Raw genomic sequence first — 21,815 nt, forward strand, 5'->3', positions numbered from 1 at the left:
ATAAATAAATATATAATCCAATCCTGCCATCTACATTGTATATTTCTTGAAATATTCTTGCTCCTTGCTCATCCTTATCTGAGCAGGCATATGATTTAGCTTAAAACAAAGCCAACCATAAAATGCCTTTTAGATTTGTGTACAATATTCCCATTCCTCACATTCAAAATGCTGAATTCAAAATTCCCCCCCTGCTTCTGATGGGAAATAAACCACCTCACTCATGTTGCTTTTGAGCTGAAAAGCAGTTGAGTTCAAAATACTATGATTTGAGCTCAGAACACTTTCAAAATGTTAGAAACAGAATGCTTCTCATTAAAACAGCTCTTTTATACTTAGAAACAAGCATACTGAATCATGAAATAGGGAATATCAAATCTGATATGTTTTGCACACACTTAGGAGTTTCTGTATATTCTTCTTTCTTTTTTAAAGAAAGGACACAATTCATCCATTCCATGGTAATTATACCCTCAACTATCAATATACAGAATAAGAATAATTACTTATGGTGGAAACATAATATACTTAGATTTCAGCATGGCATTCGACAAAGTGGACCACAACCTACTTCTTGGTAAGCTAGAAAAAAGTGGGATAGATAGCATCGCCACCAGATGGATTTGCAACTGGCTGACAAACAATACTCAACGAGTAGTCCTTTATGAGTCTAAATCTACATGGAGGGAAGTAAGCAGTGGGGTGCCAAAAGGTTCTGTCTTAGGCCCAGTACTCTTCAATATCTTCATTAACTATTTAAATGAGGGAATAGAAGGGGAACTTACCAAATTTGCAGATGATACTAAGCTGGCAGAAATAGCTAAGATAGGCTCAAGATCCAGATGGATCTTGACAGACTAGAACACTGAGCCGTATCTAACAAAATGAAATTCAATGCATAATTGTAGCCTGCTTTGGTAAAAGGCAGAAGAAAAAGTCCTACACTTAGGCAAGAAAAACCAAAAGTACACATATAGACTGGGTGAAACCAAGCTTAATAGCAGTAATTGTGAGAGCGATATTGGAGTCTTAGTGAATAACCAGCTAAATATGAGCCAGCAGTGTGCAGCTGCCGCCAAAAAAGCTAATGCAATCCTAACTGGGGGAGGGATACAATCAAGATCAAGTGAAGTACTAATACTACTCTATAAATCCTTAGTAAAACCACACCTAGAGCACTGCATCCAGTTTTGGTCATCACACTATAAAAAAGATGTTGAGACTCTAGAAAAAGTACAGAGAAGAGCAACCAAGATGATTAGGGGACTGGAGACTAAAACATATGAAGAAACAGGAACTGGGCTTGGCTAATCTGAAGAGAAGGACCAGGGGAGACATGATAGCAATGTTCCAATATTTGAGGGGCTGCCACAGAGAGGAAGGGGTCAAGCTATTTTCTAAAGCACCTGTTGGCCAGACAAGGAGTAATGGATGGAAACTGAACAAGGAGAGATTTAACCTGGAAATAAGGAGAAACTTTCTGACAATGAGAACATCAACCAGTGGAACAGGTGGCCCTCAGAAGTTGTGGGAACGTCATCATTTGACACTTTCAAGAAGAGATTGGACTATCATTTGTCAGAAATGGTGTAGGGTCTCCTGCTTAAGCAGAGGATTGGACTAGATGACCTACAAGGTCCTTTCCAACTCTGATTATCTGTATCATTCCACATTCAGATGTAGAATTTCAGACATTTTTAACAAATATACACTAATAAAGTATGTCAGTATTTGAGTTCTCGATCTTAAGATCTTGTCCATCAAACCCTTTACTCTTCTGATCATCCAGGGTCCAGGTGGGGCTAGTCTGAAGAACAGTTAGATTCACATTTGTTTAAAGGTGAGTATGTCTCTTTGCATGACTTGGAGTTTTGATAAAGCAGATTACTAGACCATACCAAAAGCTCAAGTCACTTCAGAAAACACTTCAGCTCTTGCCTCCACACCCTTTGATCTTGAATTAAATTATGCATAATTGTAGCCTGCTTTGGTAAAAAGCAGAAGAAAGACTCTTATAGGCCAAAGTGGGACTGTCTGTAAGTAACATAGGCTCTGAAATGCCAGGTCTGTAATCAAGATCAATAAAACATGGCTAAGATTGGACACAGGTGAAGAGCAGGTTTATTTAATGCAAATGTGGGAACTGCTTATTATTTTATTTTCTCATATTCTTATAATTGTTTTGTGGAAATGTAACTGAATAACTATAGTGAAGTAAAGACAATGTCTACTTAATATAGTGTCTAGTAAATAGTTATACCAGAACTGTTTGCTACATAAAAATAAACCAAGCGTGGCTTAGCTAATGCATTAATTATTACATTATTGTATCGATTATTATTATATTAATCTCTGAAATAATGCGTTTGTTTATCAATACTAGTTCAAAATCCTTTCCACATTTGAGAAGCAATTGTTGGAATTCCTCAAACATATTTAGTCATAAGACCACTAAAATGTCCTATGAAATCATTTCCATGAATTAGATATATATATCCAAAGAGATATCAGGCTATATGAGTCTTCTAACTCTCTTGCTCCATGTAATTCTCCACAATGTTGCACCTCTTTGATTGGGAATTAATCTAGAAGAATAAGAAGGGTCAGAAATTACATGACATATAATTTTCTTCTTTCACTGCACTACCCTTAAGAATTTTAATTCCAGTTCATTTGAGACGGGCATTAATGCCATTAAAAAGCAATGTAACTATGGTTTTAGAGCCATGTATATGAAATTAAAGAAGAATAAGAATGAAATACATTTGCTAAGGTGGATTGACATTCTGCTATTTTTACTGTTTGCCAAGAATGTACAAGAAGCTATACATTTCTAGTTCCGGTTGGTTTTGGTACTTGATCTGTATATATAGAGAGAGGGATGCAAAACAGAAAAAGATAATAAATAATTACCTTTCTCAAATGTTAATGTTATACCGTTGATAATTGCTGAAAACCTGCACCTATTTTCCTAGGAATAAGCCCAATCAAATGAGAGCAAACATGCATAGAAATACACTGTAAACAATCTCTTTTTTATTGCAAATATGTATCAAATTAATAGGGATTCAACCCATACTGTTACAGGAGAATATTTACCTACTGATTAGTCTGGAATAGTCTTTTTAACACACATGTTAATCTCTTATCTAATACTTAATATATCATTGCGCAATATATGATTTAGTGAGCCCACTTTTAAGATCATTTTTTGAAGTTAGGCTTATTTATACTAATTAAAAATGCCTTCGAAGAAATAGGCATTAAGAGTCAGCATTGTCAACATTTAAAGTCAAGCAATGACACATATTTAATTTCGCAGCAACTAAGATCATTGGCCATGCAGGTACAAAGATAGCCAGGGAAATGATTGAAGCCTGGGAAACAGGCCCCTTGTCAGTTAACAGGAGTGCTGAATTACCACCAGTTTAACAAATACTTAGAAGCCAAGGGCTTGGCACCACAAGGAAACAACAGCCAACCACCAGTCATCAACACACCAATCACCCAATAGGAAGGCACCACCTAAACACAACTCACGGAATAGCTCAAAGCATGTATTTTAGTAGAAACAAATTCCCTGAAGATGGGCTCCAACATGAGTCCGAAAGCTTGGAAGAGTAAAATCTCTGATCCTGGTGACTGATCCAAATTCGATCTTGCATCATTATCCTGGGACACATAGATTTGCCTTCACTGTCAACACTGTCTGAGCAAGAATAAATGCACAGTTGTAGGGGGAAATCTTATGTGCAGTGCTGTGTTCAAAGACTGACGGCGGTCCTCACTCCGGTCCGCCGCCAGCGCGGGAGTGCCGACCGCTCCCATTGGCTGATGCTGTTTGACAGCCGGCTATAAAAGGAGCTGTCAAACGGCATCAGCTGTTGCCGCCAGCTGACTGCCAGTTAGCCTCAGCAGCCACGGCAACCCTTTATTCGCTTGAATAAAGCCTTTAAAAAGTCAAGCCTGTGTCAGTCTCAGTCTCTCCGCCGCTCTACAACATGCAGGGCATAACTTTTCCTTGTTTTGAAACTACTTTGGGGATTAAAGAAGCAAGCTATTGCATCTTGTCTCTTTGTTAATACAAACCGGTAATGGTAAAAATTTCAGTCAGTGCCAACTGACACAGCTTTAAGAGATGTTTTTTTGGGGCTCATAACTTTTGATTTGCTGCAAGAGATTAGTAAAACTATAAGAGTTTAATCTGTACCTTGCCCAGTCCTGGAGTATCTTTCACCTTGCTGACTGCCCTTAATAAACAAGGTGGAGCAGGTGGAGGTGAGGTCTGCAGGATCATGCTGAATTTGGTGGTAAATAGATGAGATTCAGAAGCGGAGGATGCAGAGGGTCTGTGCTTCTTCTTTTTGGATGACAGATTCAACTTCTGAGCAGCTCTGAAGAGGAAAAAGAAAGGGAAATGAAAATACTATCAAATAATTAATCTCCACCTTGTTGCCAAGTGATGTCAGCAACAAAACTGCCTGTAAAAGTGACGTTTTTGTGTTTATTGCATGAATCATTCTTAATAAAAACAGGCAAGAATTTTAAAAATGGTTAAATTTCTCCATGACACTTTTTATCATATAGTTCTTCAGGTATGAAAATAGGCCCCATTGTAGCCAATCAAAAAATTAACACAGCATGTAAATATAAATTGGTATTAGAGAATCCTGTTTCATAATGGATATTTGGTTCACAAAATATTTTTGTCTTGGGTGTCATGTGCATACATGTGAAATATTTGGATATAATGGACAATTATGATTATGGTGATTTCTATTAAGTGGCCCAAGGGAAATCAACAAACATATAAAGAACTTATATCAAGAGATTTTGAACTTAAACCAACATACAGTCTGTTTCCTGTCATGCAGGAGGAGAGACAAAAAGAGTGGTGTAGAGATATGTGTGTGCAGCTGAGAATCAAACATACAAGCAACAACCCAGAAAGTTAAATAAACTGCACTTTAATTTAAGTACTGAGAACTAGAATTTCCTATGCTTTCAATACATTAAACAGACATTTCCTGTATTCAAATTTAGGATGTTGCTACAATCCAATTTCCAAATATACTGTATGGCTACAATTTTTAATTTGCTGTGTCTAGCATTAGGCTTTAATAATGAACAATGTTTTTTTTCCTGCAATGTTGTCATTGTAGTCATACTTTATATGTACACAAAGATACATACATGATTGGACAGATTGGAACTCTCTTTTTTTAAGAGTCTAGTGTATTTTTATTTTTTTATATATTTTAAAATTCCACAAATTTGACTTGCCCTTATACAGTTAATGTGCAGGGACAAGCATAGACCATTACTATACGAATGTTTCCAAACATCGTCTTCTCTTTAGCAGCTGAAAAAAAATGTTTTGCGATGATCTCTCTAGTTACCATTAACTCTTCCTCCTCTACATTCTCCAGTCTAGTTGGAAGATCACATTTAATCTTAGACCTTGATTGGTTCAAACTTAATATGAATTTAATGGAGCTCCTTGTAATTTGATAGATTCATTTAATACATGTTGAACTAACTCCATGGGGATGCCAATGAGGCCAAGAAAGAACAGCTTGCCAAGGGTGAAGAATCAAAGACTTGCAAAGATGACAGTGAAGATGCTACTTAGTGATTAAAAAAGGACAATGAGTTCAATGGATCTTGCCTCACTTCAGCAAAGAAACTGTGATCTCAGAGAATTAGAATAAGACACTGAAAGCATGGTGGTCAAAGGTGTACAGCAAAAGGATAGACAATCTGCTCACAGGTGTCTTGCTCTGAAAAACCACTTGCCACCCAAATAGAATTTGGGCAGAATGGGTTTGTAAGACTGGGAACTGAATTAAGTGTGTATTTAGATGTTATTTCCTGTTGCTTTTGCTGTAGTAGACTCATCTGTTGGTACTTTCTCAAGTAACCATTCAAGTCTTACTCTGAGGAATCTTATCATGGACAAATGCATTGGGTTGACCTTTCTTATGAGAGCCTCAAACGAGTATCTCACTTTGCTTCATCAGAAAGTCTTCCTCAGACAAGATAATACAATACAAACTGGACACCAGAAATCATTAAGTGACATCTGGTACAATGGGGTGACTTTACAACCAGAGTATTTATGAAGTCTGGGTTTGAAAATGAATCAGCTAAGAAGTTGAATATTTCTTGGCAACTGCCCATGGTTTTTTAAAAATAGCTTTCCTTACCCTGGGGCTAGGGAATTTGGTGAAGGCCACAAGTGTATCTTTCTTGATGTCATTCCCTGGACTATAAATTATCTTTAATCCTTGTCTATTTTCCTCCATTGTTCATACAGTTTTACCCTCCAAATTGTTATTCAATTGTCCATTTTTCAATTCTGTGGTTTTCATTAATCTTTATCAAAAAATAAACATTCTGTATAAAAGATAAAGATATAGCTCTCCTGAGTATACTCTGAAAGCCTTTGCTGTATATTTTTAAGCTTCTGAATCAATTAATTTTTAAGAATGCCAACATCTTAATTTATGCCAATGTATACTTCCAAGGCAGATTCTTTATCATATCTACGGTTTATACCCTAATTATGTCTTTTATTATACTTGATTAAATGCTTCTGTTGTGCTTTCTCTCGTTTTCCCCCCCCAAATATTCTGACACTTTGTTGTTTTGCTACTTTAATTAGTATTTAATTTTTAAAACTTACATATTGAACCAAAAGATCCATTGCTGACATTTTTTCTTAAAGAATAAGAAACACTGTTGGAAGATAAATGGCCTTTTCAAAACCTTATAATGATTTGCCATTTTGACAGTACTAACCTTTGGAATTGCATTAAAACAGGACAACCTGATTTCATGTTGGACAACAATTGAAAAATGAATGTAAAATATACATGTTACATGTTTCTCTCTTTTTCTATTAGAAGTGAAAAACTAAGGACTGTGGATAACAGTATGATAATTACAAACTCCTCCCTTATCTGTGGAAAAAGGACCAACAAAGTTTTCTTTCATAATGCATCAAAATAAGACAATTTAGAAAAAGTAATTGATGTTCACAAAATACTGCTTAATTTATATGTATAAATGTGATTATTGCAATGGTGCTAATTCAAAGCGGACCTTTCAAACTGATCAGACATTCAATAAATTTATTTCACAGTATTGTTATTACCTCCTTGAAGAGTTTACACAATGACTTATGTGCAGGAATTTATGAACAATCTGTACAGATTATTTTCCCAGTGAAATTAATATGTTTATCAATCCAGCCATTAATAGAAATGTAAATTTCCATTATAATAGTTCCACAAGACACATTTTGGCCCTCCAAAATTGAAGGATTTCACAATCAAAACAGTGATTGTTAAAACAACAATATTTCAAACTAGTAATTTGAAATAAAATGTTAACATTGACATAGGGGAGGTTGTCTGTCAGTTTGTGGTAGGTATCGTCAATATGCTGACTATACTCAAGTGAATATTATCATGCCAAATTGGGGAAGTAATAAAAGTTTTGACCTAGAGTCTGGAGGGCTTATATGGATGAAATTAATGAATTATATCTATGCAAGATGGCACTACTGTTTGTGAATAAATGACCTGCCTCAATTCTGGTTCCAATACTGACTTGCCACATAATCAGAAGCCCTCTAAATTTAGAACATATTCACATTTTGGGATCCTGGTGGAATCCCAGCTTATGCTAGAGGAGCAAGGGGAAGCTGTGGCCAGGATGCTTTTTGTACAGCTTCATCTGATAATACCAATAAGTGAGAATATTTGTAGCTCAGGATTGTAATAAGAGGTCCTTGGTGCCCTCTGAGCTTGGTTGCTTTCTTGCAGATGTTTCATTACCCAATGAAATCAAATGTTTTCATTTGCAAGAAAACAACCAAGTTCAGAGGGTACCAAGGACACCCTCATTTCAGCTGATGGTCCTGACAACAGGTGACCCATGCCCTCTTCCCCTTGTAACTAGACTATTGCAACATATTCTTCCTAAAGCTGCCTTTAGATTTTGGCAGTGGTTTGATCTCCAAACTTGTTTCATTTTAATTTCTGAATGTTTTGTTACCAGGCTAGATAACATCATCATCGGGATTTTCTTGTCCTACTCTCTTTAGCTTATAAATGCCTTGTGTCTTATGCCTTTATTTATTTATTTTTTAAAAACAAGTTTTATTAATTTTTAAAACACACAAATTGTCATTATTCATTACATGTTTAAACCTTTTTTCATTGTCAATTTAACAAGTCAGATAAATTATAATTCTGTTTTAAACCATTTCCATATAAACATACCAAAACCTCTTATTCAATTTCTCTTTACTTCTCTTTTACTCTTATTCAATATCATTATTATTATTTCATCTGTTTCTTTCTGACTTAGTTACCATTATTCTCAATCTATATTTCTACAATTTTTAACTAATTCTCCCCCAAAAAACATATACACACAACACACAAAACATAAAAAAATCTTTTGGAAAGTAACTTGGACCCAGGTGTCTCTCTCTTCATGGACTTCAATTATATTCATGCTCATCTTACATATCATTACTTATTTTATTTACCATTCTAAGCCTTCTATATTAACTTCCCCACATATTTCACACTTCTTACTTCTATCTTAATTAATCATCTTAATTTGAATCATTATATTTGTATCTTTTGTCCATTTTTTATCATCCCTTTGTCTCATTCCTTATAAAAAAAAAAGAAAATAAGTTTCTCCTGAAATCATTAATCAGAGTATGATGCCTTTCTATCTCCCCCTAAGTTAATCAAATTAATCTTTAAAATAATATCTAATACCCAATCCGATTTTGCTTGGTACATTCTATCTAACTAATACATCCAACATAATTAAATACATAATTAGACAATAAATCCAAATATTAAAAAAGATACTATAATAAAAATTTTATAATAACATCAATACCATAGTCTTATTAAACTCTTTAATTAAAACAATATTCTAAACCTCCCCTATTATTAAGTTTTAAAGCCAATCATTTTTAAACATTTTAACATTTTAATCTCTTATCAACTCTTAAATCATTACAATACTACCATCTCATCTTATGTACCTTGCAAAATCTTTTTTTAAAAAAAAAATTATACTTTATCCATTATCCAAAAAAAATTTCTTTTTTCATTTAATTTCAAAACATTGTAGCTTTTCTCCACCTTTTCCCTTTCTTTCTTCTCCCAACAAACCTTTCTACCCCCCTTCTTCTAGCCTCTGCCTTGCCAGCTTCCCTTCTCTGTCGTATTCCTTTTCCCTTTTGTTTACTATCATCATATTGGTTTTGCACCTTATTTTTCCCTTTCTTAAATGTTTTTTAGATCTTAAGTCCTTAAGTCCTTTAATTTTCTTCTTTTCTCTTCTCTTCTTTTCTTTCTCTCTTCCTTCTTTCTGGATCAAGTTCTGAGATTCATTAAAAATGGCTCCTTTCTTTCTTTCTTGTTCCTCTGCTGTCTTCATCTGTTGTAATGTTTGTTGATAATTAATAGCGCCATTTCTAAGAAAAGGAAAGCTTCTTCCACACCATCTTTACCATTTTTTTTTGCTTGTTCATATTCTTTTCTTAGTTCCTCAACAGAAAGAGCCATTATAAATCTTTTCTTTTCTTTTCCCCTTCTTTCTTCTTACAACAACCAGAATATTCAAAAGAAAATAAAAAAATAAAACAGTCCCAAAGTTATCAGTCAGTCCAAACCAAGGCAGAGTTCTCACTTTCTCCTTCTGGGGTAATATCAATCCAAGAGAAAGAAAGTCCAAATCTGTTTAAAATCTTATTGCAATATATTCTAGTCTTCAAATCCTTAAGGCATCTGCTCCAACAAAGTCTTAGCATACAAATGTTTTCTTTTTAATCCTCTCTCTTCCCACTCATCGCTTAAAACCAATTTTCACCTAAAAGAAATAGGTTTCTTAATATCCAGTTATTTATTCCGTAGGAAAAGAGGGAAAGCTATCCTTTCAGCACCTTCAAACAGCCGCTTTTTTCCTCTTCTGGCAGGTATTATTCAGAAAGTCATACTTTTCAGGAATTTTATTAGATATGTCTTAGAGTCCTAGGAGCCAAGAAAACTTTCTCCTCTCAATCACTTTCTCCACTTCCTCCTGCGCATTCTTACCCGGCTGCCAGCTTTTTGTGGCGGCCATTACAGACCGCCGCTGCACCGTCCTGGGAAAGGGGGAGTTCTGCCGGCCAGGGAGGGAGTCTGCAGCACCCCAAACCCTTCTCCGGATCCCCTACCTTCAGCTGCCCCTGCAGGGCAGCCTAGCTCCGCACCGGCTGGGTGGAGCCCCAAAACGGCTAGCGCGGCAGGATCGCGCAGCTTCGCAAATCCCTGCCGCCAGCCGACAAACCGGAAGTCCCCGTGTCTTATGCCTTTAGATTAGCCAGAAGTCCAAACTCTGGCAACCCTGCAGCTAACTGGCGATGGATTTAGACAGGCATTTATCCAATGCTATGGACACTACATTAGTTATTATTTTCATTAAAGGTACAATTCAAAATGCTTATGATTACGTTCAAAGTCTACATGGTTTGGTTTCTGGATACTCACAGAATCATCTTTGCCAGCAAGATTTGTCCCAGACTATCCTTTATTTGAAGAGGACTACAGGCCGTGAGAAACCTTTTTAGTGGCTTCTCCAATTCCAGGGAACACTCTGATTCCTAGGATCTTGGCTTTTTAGGAAGGCACTTAAGGACTTATTATTCCTTAAGGGTGATTGGAATTTGATCACCTAGAAAAACTGCTAAAACATTTAGTTTTAGATATTCAGTTCTTCTATATTAGAAATCTATTTGCTCATCAACTACTTACTTCTCAAGAGTTCTTTAAAAACCAAAATGGAAATTTCCATATGTTTAAAGTAGAATTTTAGGGTTAAATTGTGTAGGAAAACTCTGCGTATACACTGAGTATTGGTCTTACCAGGTTTAGCAGGTTTAGCATTATAATGCAGAGCTAGGTGTGTCGTGTATTTATTATTACCAAAAGAGAACAATGCTATGATTCTTGATATTGAGGAACAATTAAAAAAATAATCAAAGTAACAATTTACTCAACTCTGAGATGACACCTCTGCCAAAGTACACCTTTGGGGTACATTTTGTTTTTGTGGGGGAGGCTGACTCAAATATACAATGTAAGCAGGTTATGCAGTTATAGTTAAAGGAGCTCATTTCCAAGATTGCTAGTTAATTCAATGTAATACTATGCATGACTACACAGAGTTAAGTGCTGCTATGAATTCAGTAGAATTTACTTCCTATAAAATATATTTAGGCTGCAATCTTAGCCAAGCCAATCAAAGGAAAGAAAAATAAGTGTTTATGCATAGTGAAGATCCCACTGAGTGAGATTAATCACACCTGAATTCCTCAATTTAATTTCAGAATGTAACTTTCTTCAAATGACAAACTATTTGCAGCTCAGTGATCCAAGACACAACTGAATATAATTTTCGTTTCTGCTTGCATCTGTGGGGTTTTTTATTTTGTAAGTTTTATTTGAGTTTTCACAAAAAGAAAAGAAATACAAGTAAAAGATCTTTTTTGAAAGCAGCATAATCCCGGGTTACATTTCTTCATACAGACGCAAATTCAGGTTCATGCTCATTTTTATATTCTATTCCATATCTTATTACTATTTTACATTTTCTACATAGCTTCTCCCCTCTTTTAATTTTCTTAATTTTATTTTATTTATTTCATCAATTCAAATAATTATATTTATATTTTTTGCCTGTCCTGTTTCAATTGTCTATTATCTTTTCTCATTAAACAAAATTTCTCCTGTAGTTACTGATTGGAGTATGACGCCTTTATATCTTTCCCCTAAAATTATAACACATTCCATTCGGATTCTGCTTGGTACATTCTTATACTACACACTGTATTCTTGAAAAAAGAAAAAATTATAAATGTATAATATAATTAAAACAACAATCCATTCCAATTCAATTCTATCATTAATATTAATATTCATTAAAATCTTAACATTTTGCACGTTACTTTTCAAATAAATATCATACTTCGATGGGAACAATTATGAACTTTCCAAAGTTAATTCCCCCCACCCCTTCACTTATATTTTATAAAACATTGACTAATTAAAATGTTCCCGTTACTTCCTCATTCAATTTTCTCATTTATTTTATTTTATTTATTTTATTTACAAACATTTCACCAAATTACACTAACTATTTTATCCCTCTTTTTAATCATATGTTGTTTCCAATTTTCTAAAGTTATTTCTATTACTAATATAACAATACAATCTTATGTACCTTTACAGAATCCCTTTTTCAGTTAGATTTTCACCCATTATCTCTAAATAGGTCCTGTTTCTTTATATCTTGCTCCGGACCTTTACAACTTCTTTTCCATTCCTTCTTCCCTCTCTTCTTCTCTCTCCCCTTTTTACCCCTTTGTCTCTCTACCTCTATTTCCCTCTTCTGTATTCCCCTTTTCTGTTGCTTTCCAACATTATATTTATTTTTCGAATTATTTTTCTTTTCTTTGGTTGTTTTTTTAAGTCTTAAGTTCTCCATTCTCTTTCCCCCCTTTCCTTTTTCTTCCCCACATAGTTACTTGTTCATTAAAGATGGCTTCTTCTTTCTCCCAGTCTTCTTGTTTTGCAGTCTTTTCTTGTTGTTTCTCATAGTTCCAGATCTCCATTTCTAAGAATTGAAAAATGAAGCCAAAAGAGCCCTTCCCTTCTCGTGCATCTTCTTTATATTTTTTAAGTTCCATTTTCAATTCACCCAGAAGTGATGCCATTGTAAAAATTTTAAACAACTACCCAATTGGTTTTAGTCATTCAAATATAATAGCCAAAAATCCAAAAGTCACCAAGCAATCCAAATACACACAAGCTGTTTCTTTTTACACTTTCTTTTTTTTTTCACTTTCTCTTCCTGGGGTTACTATTTAGTTGCAAAGTTTCAGTTAAAATGTATCTTTTAGAAGTCTTATTGAAATTTTACTTTAAATTCTTTTGAAGTCGAGGCAGTCTCCTCCCTCTTTCAGATCCTGCCCTTATTCTTTTTCTCTCCCTTCCTGCTTATAGAAGAAAAAGTTTTTAATGTCCAGAAATCTTTATTGTCCCCTTGGCATTTAGTTATATTTTCAGCTTAATTGCCTATTGATGCCAAAGCGGATTTTTCCGATTTCTTATTTAGGTCTCTTCAATGTAAGGAAGGAGAGAGAAGAAGAAAAAAGCCAAACCTTTCCCTTTTCACTTTCTTTCGCTGCTTCCGACTCTTCTTTGGGAGCGATGTTATCTTTTGTAAAATTTAAATTCCAGGGTACCTTAGTTGTTGCTTTTTCGACTTAACCCGGTCCTGCACGTTCTTTTCCGGTTGAGTTCTTCTTTGAGGTGGCCATTTCTGACCACCGCTCCTACTGCCTTCGGGAAAGGGAGTTTGGCCAGCTGAGGAGGAGAGATGCGGCTCTCCTCGACCCTGCTGGTGGTCTCCCCCCCTCTTCACCACCTCTACGGGGTGGCTTAACCCCGAAACCAGCCGGCTCGGGGCACTCCAGCGGCAAGCCCAGGCAGAAACCGTGCACAATCGCGGATTCCTGTCTGTCGCCGAAGCCCTTCAAACCGGAAGACTGCTTGCATCTGTGTTTTTGTCTATATGTTTATATGCCTATACATATCTCTATGAACTTGCCTCTTCACAACCAAATAAATCCTTGGTGCTTGCTGTTCTACTTTTAATCATAAACTCAATTTCATTAAAATAATGAATAAAAGTATATCTATTCAAGATATACTTTTTGGAACTATTGCAATAAATTCCTTGGGTGATTTAAGCCATTCTTTTATAATACCTGTTAACTAAACTCAACTGGAAGTGTTATAGTCATAAAGCAAATCATTGTAATATCTTTATATACAATTATTACACATAGTCAGGACCAATTCATAATTTAATAAAAAAACTGCAAATTTTGAAAACCCTTTGTTAAAAGGCTAATTAAATCAGTGGGGATATTTCTATAATCAGAGACACTGATTTATTTTGCAGTCCAATCACATAGTTTCAATGAAGCGTTCTCTTCAGCCCTAAGTTGCTTAAAAAAGGGGGGGACAGAGGTTTTTCTGTGACCAGAGGGGGCGTGGTTTTGCATACTGCCTACATCCCGCAGATGGGGCTTTGCTTGCTCACGTGGACTGGTTTCTGGCATGTTGCGGATCACTGCCGGTCCACGGAATGGGGTTGGGGACCCCTGCTATATGACAGTAGGGTATAATGGTTAAGGTAATTCTCCTGAAATTGCTAGACTACTCCTTTCATTTTCACAATTGTGCAATGGACTATTATAACCTGATTTTCAAAAGGCAAGAAAGCTTATTGTGATTTTATTGGTTTTATAGAGTTCACAGGATGTGCATTCTTCTAATACCTCCAGTGAGAAAATCTGATATACATATAGTAGATACCTCTAGTCCTTAAATATTTCTTTGTCTCTGAGAAAATCAACATGGTGACAGAAAAACTATTGAGGCTTTGCAGCTACAAATCTTGTCATTTTGTGAGAGTTGAAACACTTTAGAAGCAGGCAGCTTTTTCATTAATTTGCATACATTATCATTCAAAACCACCACAGCAAGTGGCCCTCTGTATTTAATTACAATTTAAAACTCAATCCAACATTTTATGAGCAGCTTAATATAATTATCGAAGTTATGGACCTACCACATTCTAGTTACTAATGTTCCTTAACTATAATGTGCAGCAATTACTGTAGTATTTACAAATTGCCCTGTTCTGATTTTAACACATTCCCTTGAAACCAAATATTCAAATGCATTTTATTTAGCCTTAAAACAACTAATGATAGAGGTTTGAAAATATGATTTAAAAAATAAATATTTGGGACTCTGGTAGAATCTTGTGTTTTAAAAACTGTCTGTGTTCTCCTTGGATAACTGAGAGCTTTTCTCTCCTGCCCTCAAAATCAACTGCAGCTCTTCTCAATTTGTAAAACCCTTGCTTTGCAGTTTGCAGACCTGGGATTCCATGGGGATGTTTTCCCATTCAAAGAATTTTGAGATAATTCCATTACTTGAAGGCAGAGCTCTCGTAAAGAGGTTCATAGGTGATTTTAGCCAGCAGATCAATTCCTAAAACTTCTGACAAGTTTCACAGTCCTATAAAAAACTGTCCCGCTTGATTTTCCCAATTTATACAACCCCTTTCCTCAACCAAACTTCTGGATTTAAATGAACTTTGAAAAAAACCTCTTTCTCTCTGAAAAATAAATGCATTGACTTACTTATAAAAAGTGACCAGCTATAAAAATGTGTCATCACAGGTTTCACTGGAAATTTTTATATTATACTAACAAGATATCCTTGCCCTGAACTCTGGGATAATCTTTATATATCATCAATGCAGACGGCAATTTGCAAAGGAAGAAAGGTTTTGCTGGTTCCTGCTTCAGTTTGATTAGAGAAAATGTGTGTGTGTGTGTGAATGAGCAGGAAGAAGGAACAAGACAATGGTTACATACTGTATTTCCTACATTAGGAAAATATTATTGTGGCTCTAAAGTTAAGAGGCTCCAATTCACTAATATCAATATTGTGTGTCAATCTTATAACTTATTTCCATAGTTCTTTACATACTTACAATGATTTTTACTTTCTTCATTTTCCATTTTCTGATCCCACCTCTTTCAAATAGTTTAACAACCTGTTGCTAATCACATAAGTACAGGTAATCCTTGATTTATGACAGTAATTGCACCCACAATTTGGTTGTAAGTCATGCTGGTCTTTAAGTGGATCTCCATGTCACCCTATTTTACAACTTTTTTTTTGCAACACTCGTTGATCACTAAGCAAACATGTTAGTTGTTAGGAAAACATTGGGCATTTTAGCTAGAAATTGGAAATAACCATGTTTTCAGCAAAAAAAATAATTGTTAATTGTGTTCATGCCACCCTGTGATTTACGGCAAATGGCCGTAAATGTAGACTGGTTGCCAACCACTCAAAATGCAACTATGTCAATGCAGATTGGCGGGGGGGACGACGGCCATTGGAACTTTGAAACAGGGTTTTCAGAAGTCCGTTATAACTTTGAATGGTCGCTAAGCAACAAATTGCAAATTAAGGACTAATTGTATTCTCTTGGAACTGATGTTACTTTTTTCCTGATTTGCAATTGTAGATGCCAACTGCACTTTTATGATTAGAGATTAAATAATGTAGGGATAGTTCACTGTTTCAGGCATGTGAGAGCATGGTCTGGTATTCTTATCATACAAGTGTCATGGAGGAGTTGACAATTAAACAAATGGCTGCCACAGTAAATGCAGCCATTCACAAAACACACATTTACCAGCAGAAAATTTATAGACGCAGCGCCTTCTCTGGCTTGTTTTAATCTTTTTCTGGGCAACTAGGCCAGCTTCCAAAGAAATCCTGAGCTGCAGCTATCCACTCATTTTATTCTCTAAAAATAAATATAACTACATAGGGCTCAGGGGATTTTTTTTTCCAGTGAAGATAAGGCTTGAGAATAATGCTTTGCTTTGCAATTTATCAATTTTCTTCTTATTATTATTAATTATTGAATTAAGATAATATAAAAAATTAGTTGGGACAAAAACTCTGAAGTGTGTTAAGGGATATGTCTGCAGCTTATTGCACAGACCTGACCTCTTGACATTTCCTTTCCAATTTCCCCTCCACAGCACCCTTTATTTTCAATAAATTTTCTCAACAGAAGACAAATGGAATTCTGTTGAACATATTCATACAGTTCTACCCATGATTTGTTTCTATGAGGAGAAAGGGCAGAGAGCAAGATCATAGAGCACAATGGCACTTAGTGTAGCAGGTTCCCCCACAGAACACAGCTCCTACTGCCTTAACAAAGTTCAAAACATTCTTAAAGATGCATCCCATCCCGGGCACCCTTTTTTTGAACTATTACCACCTGGCAGATGGTACAGGATAATAAAAACAAGGACAAATAGGCTGAAAAAGAGCTTCTATCCCAGAGCAGTAACTTTGTTGAATTCTATTGTATAGTGCAATATCTGGGGTTTTCAATTAAATTGCATAGAATGCAAAGGATGTGTGTTTGTGTTTTATTTTTATAGTTATAATCAGGGGTGGGATTCTACCAGTTCACACCTATTTGCTAGAACCGGTTGTTAACATTCTAAGCAGTTCGGAGAACCGGTTGTTAGAAGAAATTACTGGCCTAATCCTGTAAGGAAGGCAGGAAAGAAACATTCTGGTGTTGCTTACAGAAACTGCCTCTCCGTTAACCCTTATTACATTCTTGGCAGGACTAGACTTCCTGTCTCAGGAACCTCTCTGGAGTTTTTTCCCCCTTCTTTGCTGGTACTTTGCTTGTGTGGAGTGACCATTCAAAGTTACAATGGCACTGAAAAAAGTGACTTATGACCCTTTTTCACACTTACGACTGTTGCAGCATCCCCACAGTCATGAGAGGCCATGCGAGGAGATGTGTGCCTCGATGTGAGTGATGTTGAGTTGGCCATGCCCAGCCACTAACATGACCACCAAGCCAAGTCACATGACCACCAAGCCACACCCACCAACTAAGCCACGCCCACAGAACCAGTTGTTAAAAAATTTGAATCCCACCCCTGGTTATAATGTACACTGAGTAATGTACATTAAAACAAGCAGTTATAATGTACACTGAAGATGGCATTTAATTTCATTGAACAAGGTGCAATGACAACAAATTAAACTAAACACATGCACGTGTTCCTGCAAGTTTTTGCTTGGTGCTCTTCTATGACAGGAACACAGCACAGCAGCTTTGCAAAAGACTGGATAGTTTTGGCAATATAGGCAGTCCTTGCTAAACGTGCACACATTCAGTGACCATTCCAAGTTACAAAGTGCTGAACAAGGGGTACTCACAACAGCTCCTCACAGCTGCAGCAACTACGGCATCCCTTTGGTCACATGATTGTGATTCAAGTACACAGGGGCTGGCTTGCAATTATCACACTGCAGCATCCTGTAATCATGTCATCACCATTTGCAAAATTCACCGTCCGCTTCCAACAAGCAAAGTCAATGGGAAAGCCAGCAGGAGGTTGCAGATAGCAACCACATGATCACATATTTCAACCGCACAATCATGCCTAATGATAGCAACTAGGACTGCTAGAACTGCGGTCATAAGTCGGTGGGGTCATGTGATGTGCCTTACAATACATCATTTAGAGACAGAGTTCCTGTTCCCAATTATCAACGGTAAATGAAGGGTTCCTGTACCTACTTTGGGCAATTTCTCAGGAAATTGGTACCCTATTTTAGATCAAGGTCAAACATTTGCCATCTTCCTTAGGCACTCGTTTGAGAGAAATTTAAGCTTAAAATCTAACAAGATACTTCCTTGATTTCTTTTACAAGGTAATGTCACCTGTCTAACCTGCAGCCCATTTCTACGTTTCTCTCTAGATAGCATCTAAGAGACTTATATATTGTTACAATACAAACTAATTTCTGCTGTATATTCTGTAATGTTCTATTTTGTATGGCATAGAACCAACATTGTTCATTAAAAAAAGAAAGAAAGAAGGCAAGTGACCAATAACCTGATTTGCTCAGCAAAATTAAATCATTCTTCCTGTTTATCTTTTTTTTTAACAAGAATGATTTAACAAAAAAAAAAAGAAATCTCAGATTCTAACTGCAAGGTATTTATCTGACCCAGAATTATCCTTCAGGCTGGTTTTATCAGTTTAGAGCTTCTGGGACCTGAAAGAAAGATATGTAAAACTCCTGAGAGGCAACCAGATTTTTCCTCCTCTTCTTTTCCTATCCTCTCACCTTGACACCATTTCAACATTCAGCACATTTGCTGATTTCAATCAGTGCTTTTTCAAAGAATCTCTGAAAATAGCTGTGTACTTAACATTTGTTCATGAAGAAAAATGGCTCTGAAAACTACTTCAAAAACAGGGCCTTATAGCAGACTAATCATTTTACCTATAATAACAAATGTAATAGCTTTGTGAAGGTTGAATTTTAAAAAAATTACTAGCTATTCATAAATGGCAAAGGACAGATCTGAAGAGATAGCTACTTGCTATTCAATTTACTTTAATGTGGTCAGTCTGCCTTATTTCATATTGTCATTGTAATGCAAAAGAACTAAGCAATCTGATTGATGTGCTAAATTTAATGTGAAATAAGAATAAAAACGGTAAGATTTGTGGAATTTAAGACACATAACAATGCCTCAAATAAGCAATGTTTTCACCTTCTGTCTAGACCAGGGATGCCAAACGCAGTTTCACTGAGGGTTAGGGTAGTGTTTGACCTTGGGGGTTGGGGGTGGGGGTGGCCAGGGTGGCCATGGCCAACTTAAGATCACTTGTGTTGTGGGGGGGGGGGCTGTGGTGGCCTGAGCCCTCTGCTGGCGAAAATGGAGCTTGAGAGGGCTGTGTGTGGCCCTCCCAAGCTCCGTTTTTGCTGGCAGAGGCATTGTGGGCCAGTTCTTTGCTGTTCCCAGGGGAGCCCCGCAGGCCAGATCTAAGCACCCCACAGGTCGGATCCAGCCCGTGGCCTTGGGTTTGCCACCCCCAGTCTAGACCAATGTTTCTCAGTCTCAGCAACTTTAATATGTGTGAATTTGAGCTCCCAGAATTCCCCAGCCAGCATATGGAAGTCCACACATCTTAAAATTGCTGAGATGGAGAAATGCTGATCTAGACAGATTAGCTGAGTTCAGCTATTACCTATCCATCAGATACCCTGCTAAAAGAGGAAATGTTTGGTTGAACAGGGCTGCCATTTAACATCATGCAAATAAGCATCCATTTGCATGACAGAATTTCTTCATTGTCTGTTTTCCTATAGGTCTTTCTTGGTCCACCAACATGTATTTTGTCAGGCACCTCAATCTTCTGTAATATGCCTGAGACACAGGCATTAACCCTGGCAGTTCAAATCTTTTTACGTTCACTTTTAACAACTTCCCAAGCTTTAGGAAACATGCGTACAGATAGAAAGCAATTGATTTGTGTCAGGTAGATCTGCCATATGACCTAGACAGGTAAATGAGGTTCAGATTTGTCTATGTTCATCCAGCATGCTTTTGTCTGATTTTCAGTATAGTGCATTGCATGAGAAATAGTGAGGAAAGCACAAAAGAAAGAGCAGTTGTGATTAGGTGGTAAGTAAATGATTGATACGCTCTCATATTTTCAGAAAAGAAGAAGAGATGAGATGGTATGAGTGAATAAATGAGAGACTTCAAAGGGCATTGGCAATGGCAGTTTGGATAAATGCACAAAAGATGTGGTATATGGTCAGGGAAGACCGAAGGAGTGATATTAGTAGGCAAGAAAAAAATGTCTGAAAATCTGTTTCCTAAAAACAAGGCAAGGAGAGGGAGCAATATTTGTAAGCATGTGGTTAAAGAAGTTTAGAAACCAAGGAACTCATCCAGGGTTCAAAGAAGAGAAACACACAATAGGTGACAGAAGGCACTGGAGTAATATATTTTATATATTGCTAATGTAAACATGATAATAAATATTTTTATATTTACCAGGGATTGAAATGTTTACAAGTCTGAACTGTATTTCTTGTATGATCTGATTCTACAACATTTCTTGTTTCTTTTCTTTTTTCCTTAATGAGGGCTTAATGCTGTAAGGGGTACAGACCCCAAATGAGACAAAATTATGTTAAGGGTTTTCCCAAGACGGTGCAGCGGCGGTCCGTAATGGCCGCCACAAAGAAGCTGGCAGCCGGGTAAGAATGCGCAGGAGGAAGTGGAGAAAGTTTTTGAAAGGAGAAAGTTTTTCTTGGTTCCTAGGACTCTAAGACATATTTAACAAAATTCCTGAAAAGTATGACTTTCTGAATGATACCTTCTAGAAGAGGAAAAAAGCGGCAGTTTGGTGGTGCTGAAAGGAAAGTTTACCCTCCTTCCCTACGGAATTAATAAGTGGATATTAAGAAACCTATTTTTTTTAGGTGAAAACTGGCTTTAAGTGATGAGTGGGAAGGGAGAGGACTAAAAAAAAAAAATATTTGTATGCTAAGACTTTGTTGGAGGAGATGCCTTAAGGATTTGAAGACTGAAATATATTGACTTTAAGAAACAGATTTGGACTTTCTTTTTCTCTGATTGATACTACCCCAGGAGGAGAAAGTGAGAACTCTGCCTTGGTTTGGACTGATTGATAATTTTGGGACTGTTTTATTTTTTCTTTGGAATATTCTGGTTGTTGTAAGAAGAAAGAAGGGGAAAAGAAAAGAAAAGATTTATAATGGCTCTTTCTATTGAGGAACTGAGAAAAGATTATGAGCAAGCAAAAAAAAATGGTAAAGCTGGTTTGAAAGAAGCCTTCCTTTTTTTAGAAATGGCGCTTATTAACTATCAACAAACATTACAACAGACGAAGACAGCAGAAGAAGAAGAAGGAGAGGAAGCTATTTTTAATGAATTTCAGAATTCGACCAAGAAAGAAGGAAGAGGGAAAGGAAGAGAAATAAAGGACTTAAGATTTAAAAAAATACTTAAGAAAGGGAAAAATAAGGTGCAAAATCAATATAATGATAGTAAACAAAAGGGAAAAGGAACACGACAGAGAAGGGAAGCCAGTAAGGCAGAGGCTAGAAGAAGGGGGGGGTAGAAAGGTTTGTTGGGAGAAGAAAGGAAGGGAAAAGGTGGAGAAAAGTTACAAAGTTTTGAAACTAAATGGGAAAAAAGGAATCTTTTTTAGGGATAAAGGTTAAAGTATAATTTCTTCAAAAGAGATTTTGCAAGGTACATAAGATGAT

At 36.3% G+C, this 21,815-nt stretch overlaps 1 protein-coding gene across 3 annotated transcripts in view; it reads right to left on the bottom strand.

Annotated features, from left to right (window-relative positions):
* KIF26B (kinesin family member 26B) overlaps nucleotides 1–21,815 on the bottom strand; it is a 337,773-nt gene that overhangs the window by 117,237 nt on the left and 198,721 nt on the right. For all 3 annotated transcript variants that reach the window (XM_087967103.1, XM_026669385.2, XM_087967109.1), the window contains one exon: nucleotides 4,211–4,394. In XM_087967103.1, the coding sequence (XP_087823229.1) occupies nucleotides 4,211–4,394 (184 nt within the window). The remainder of the gene's footprint in view (nucleotides 1–4,210; nucleotides 4,395–21,815) is intronic.

The sequence above is a fragment of the Notechis scutatus genome, chromosome 1 (assembly GCF_049901735.1).
Source record: "Notechis scutatus isolate UNSWTSFEM ecotype Mainland chromosome 1, rNotScu1.2, whole genome shotgun sequence".
Lineage (NCBI taxonomy): Eukaryota > Metazoa > Chordata > Lepidosauria > Squamata > Elapidae > Notechis > Notechis scutatus.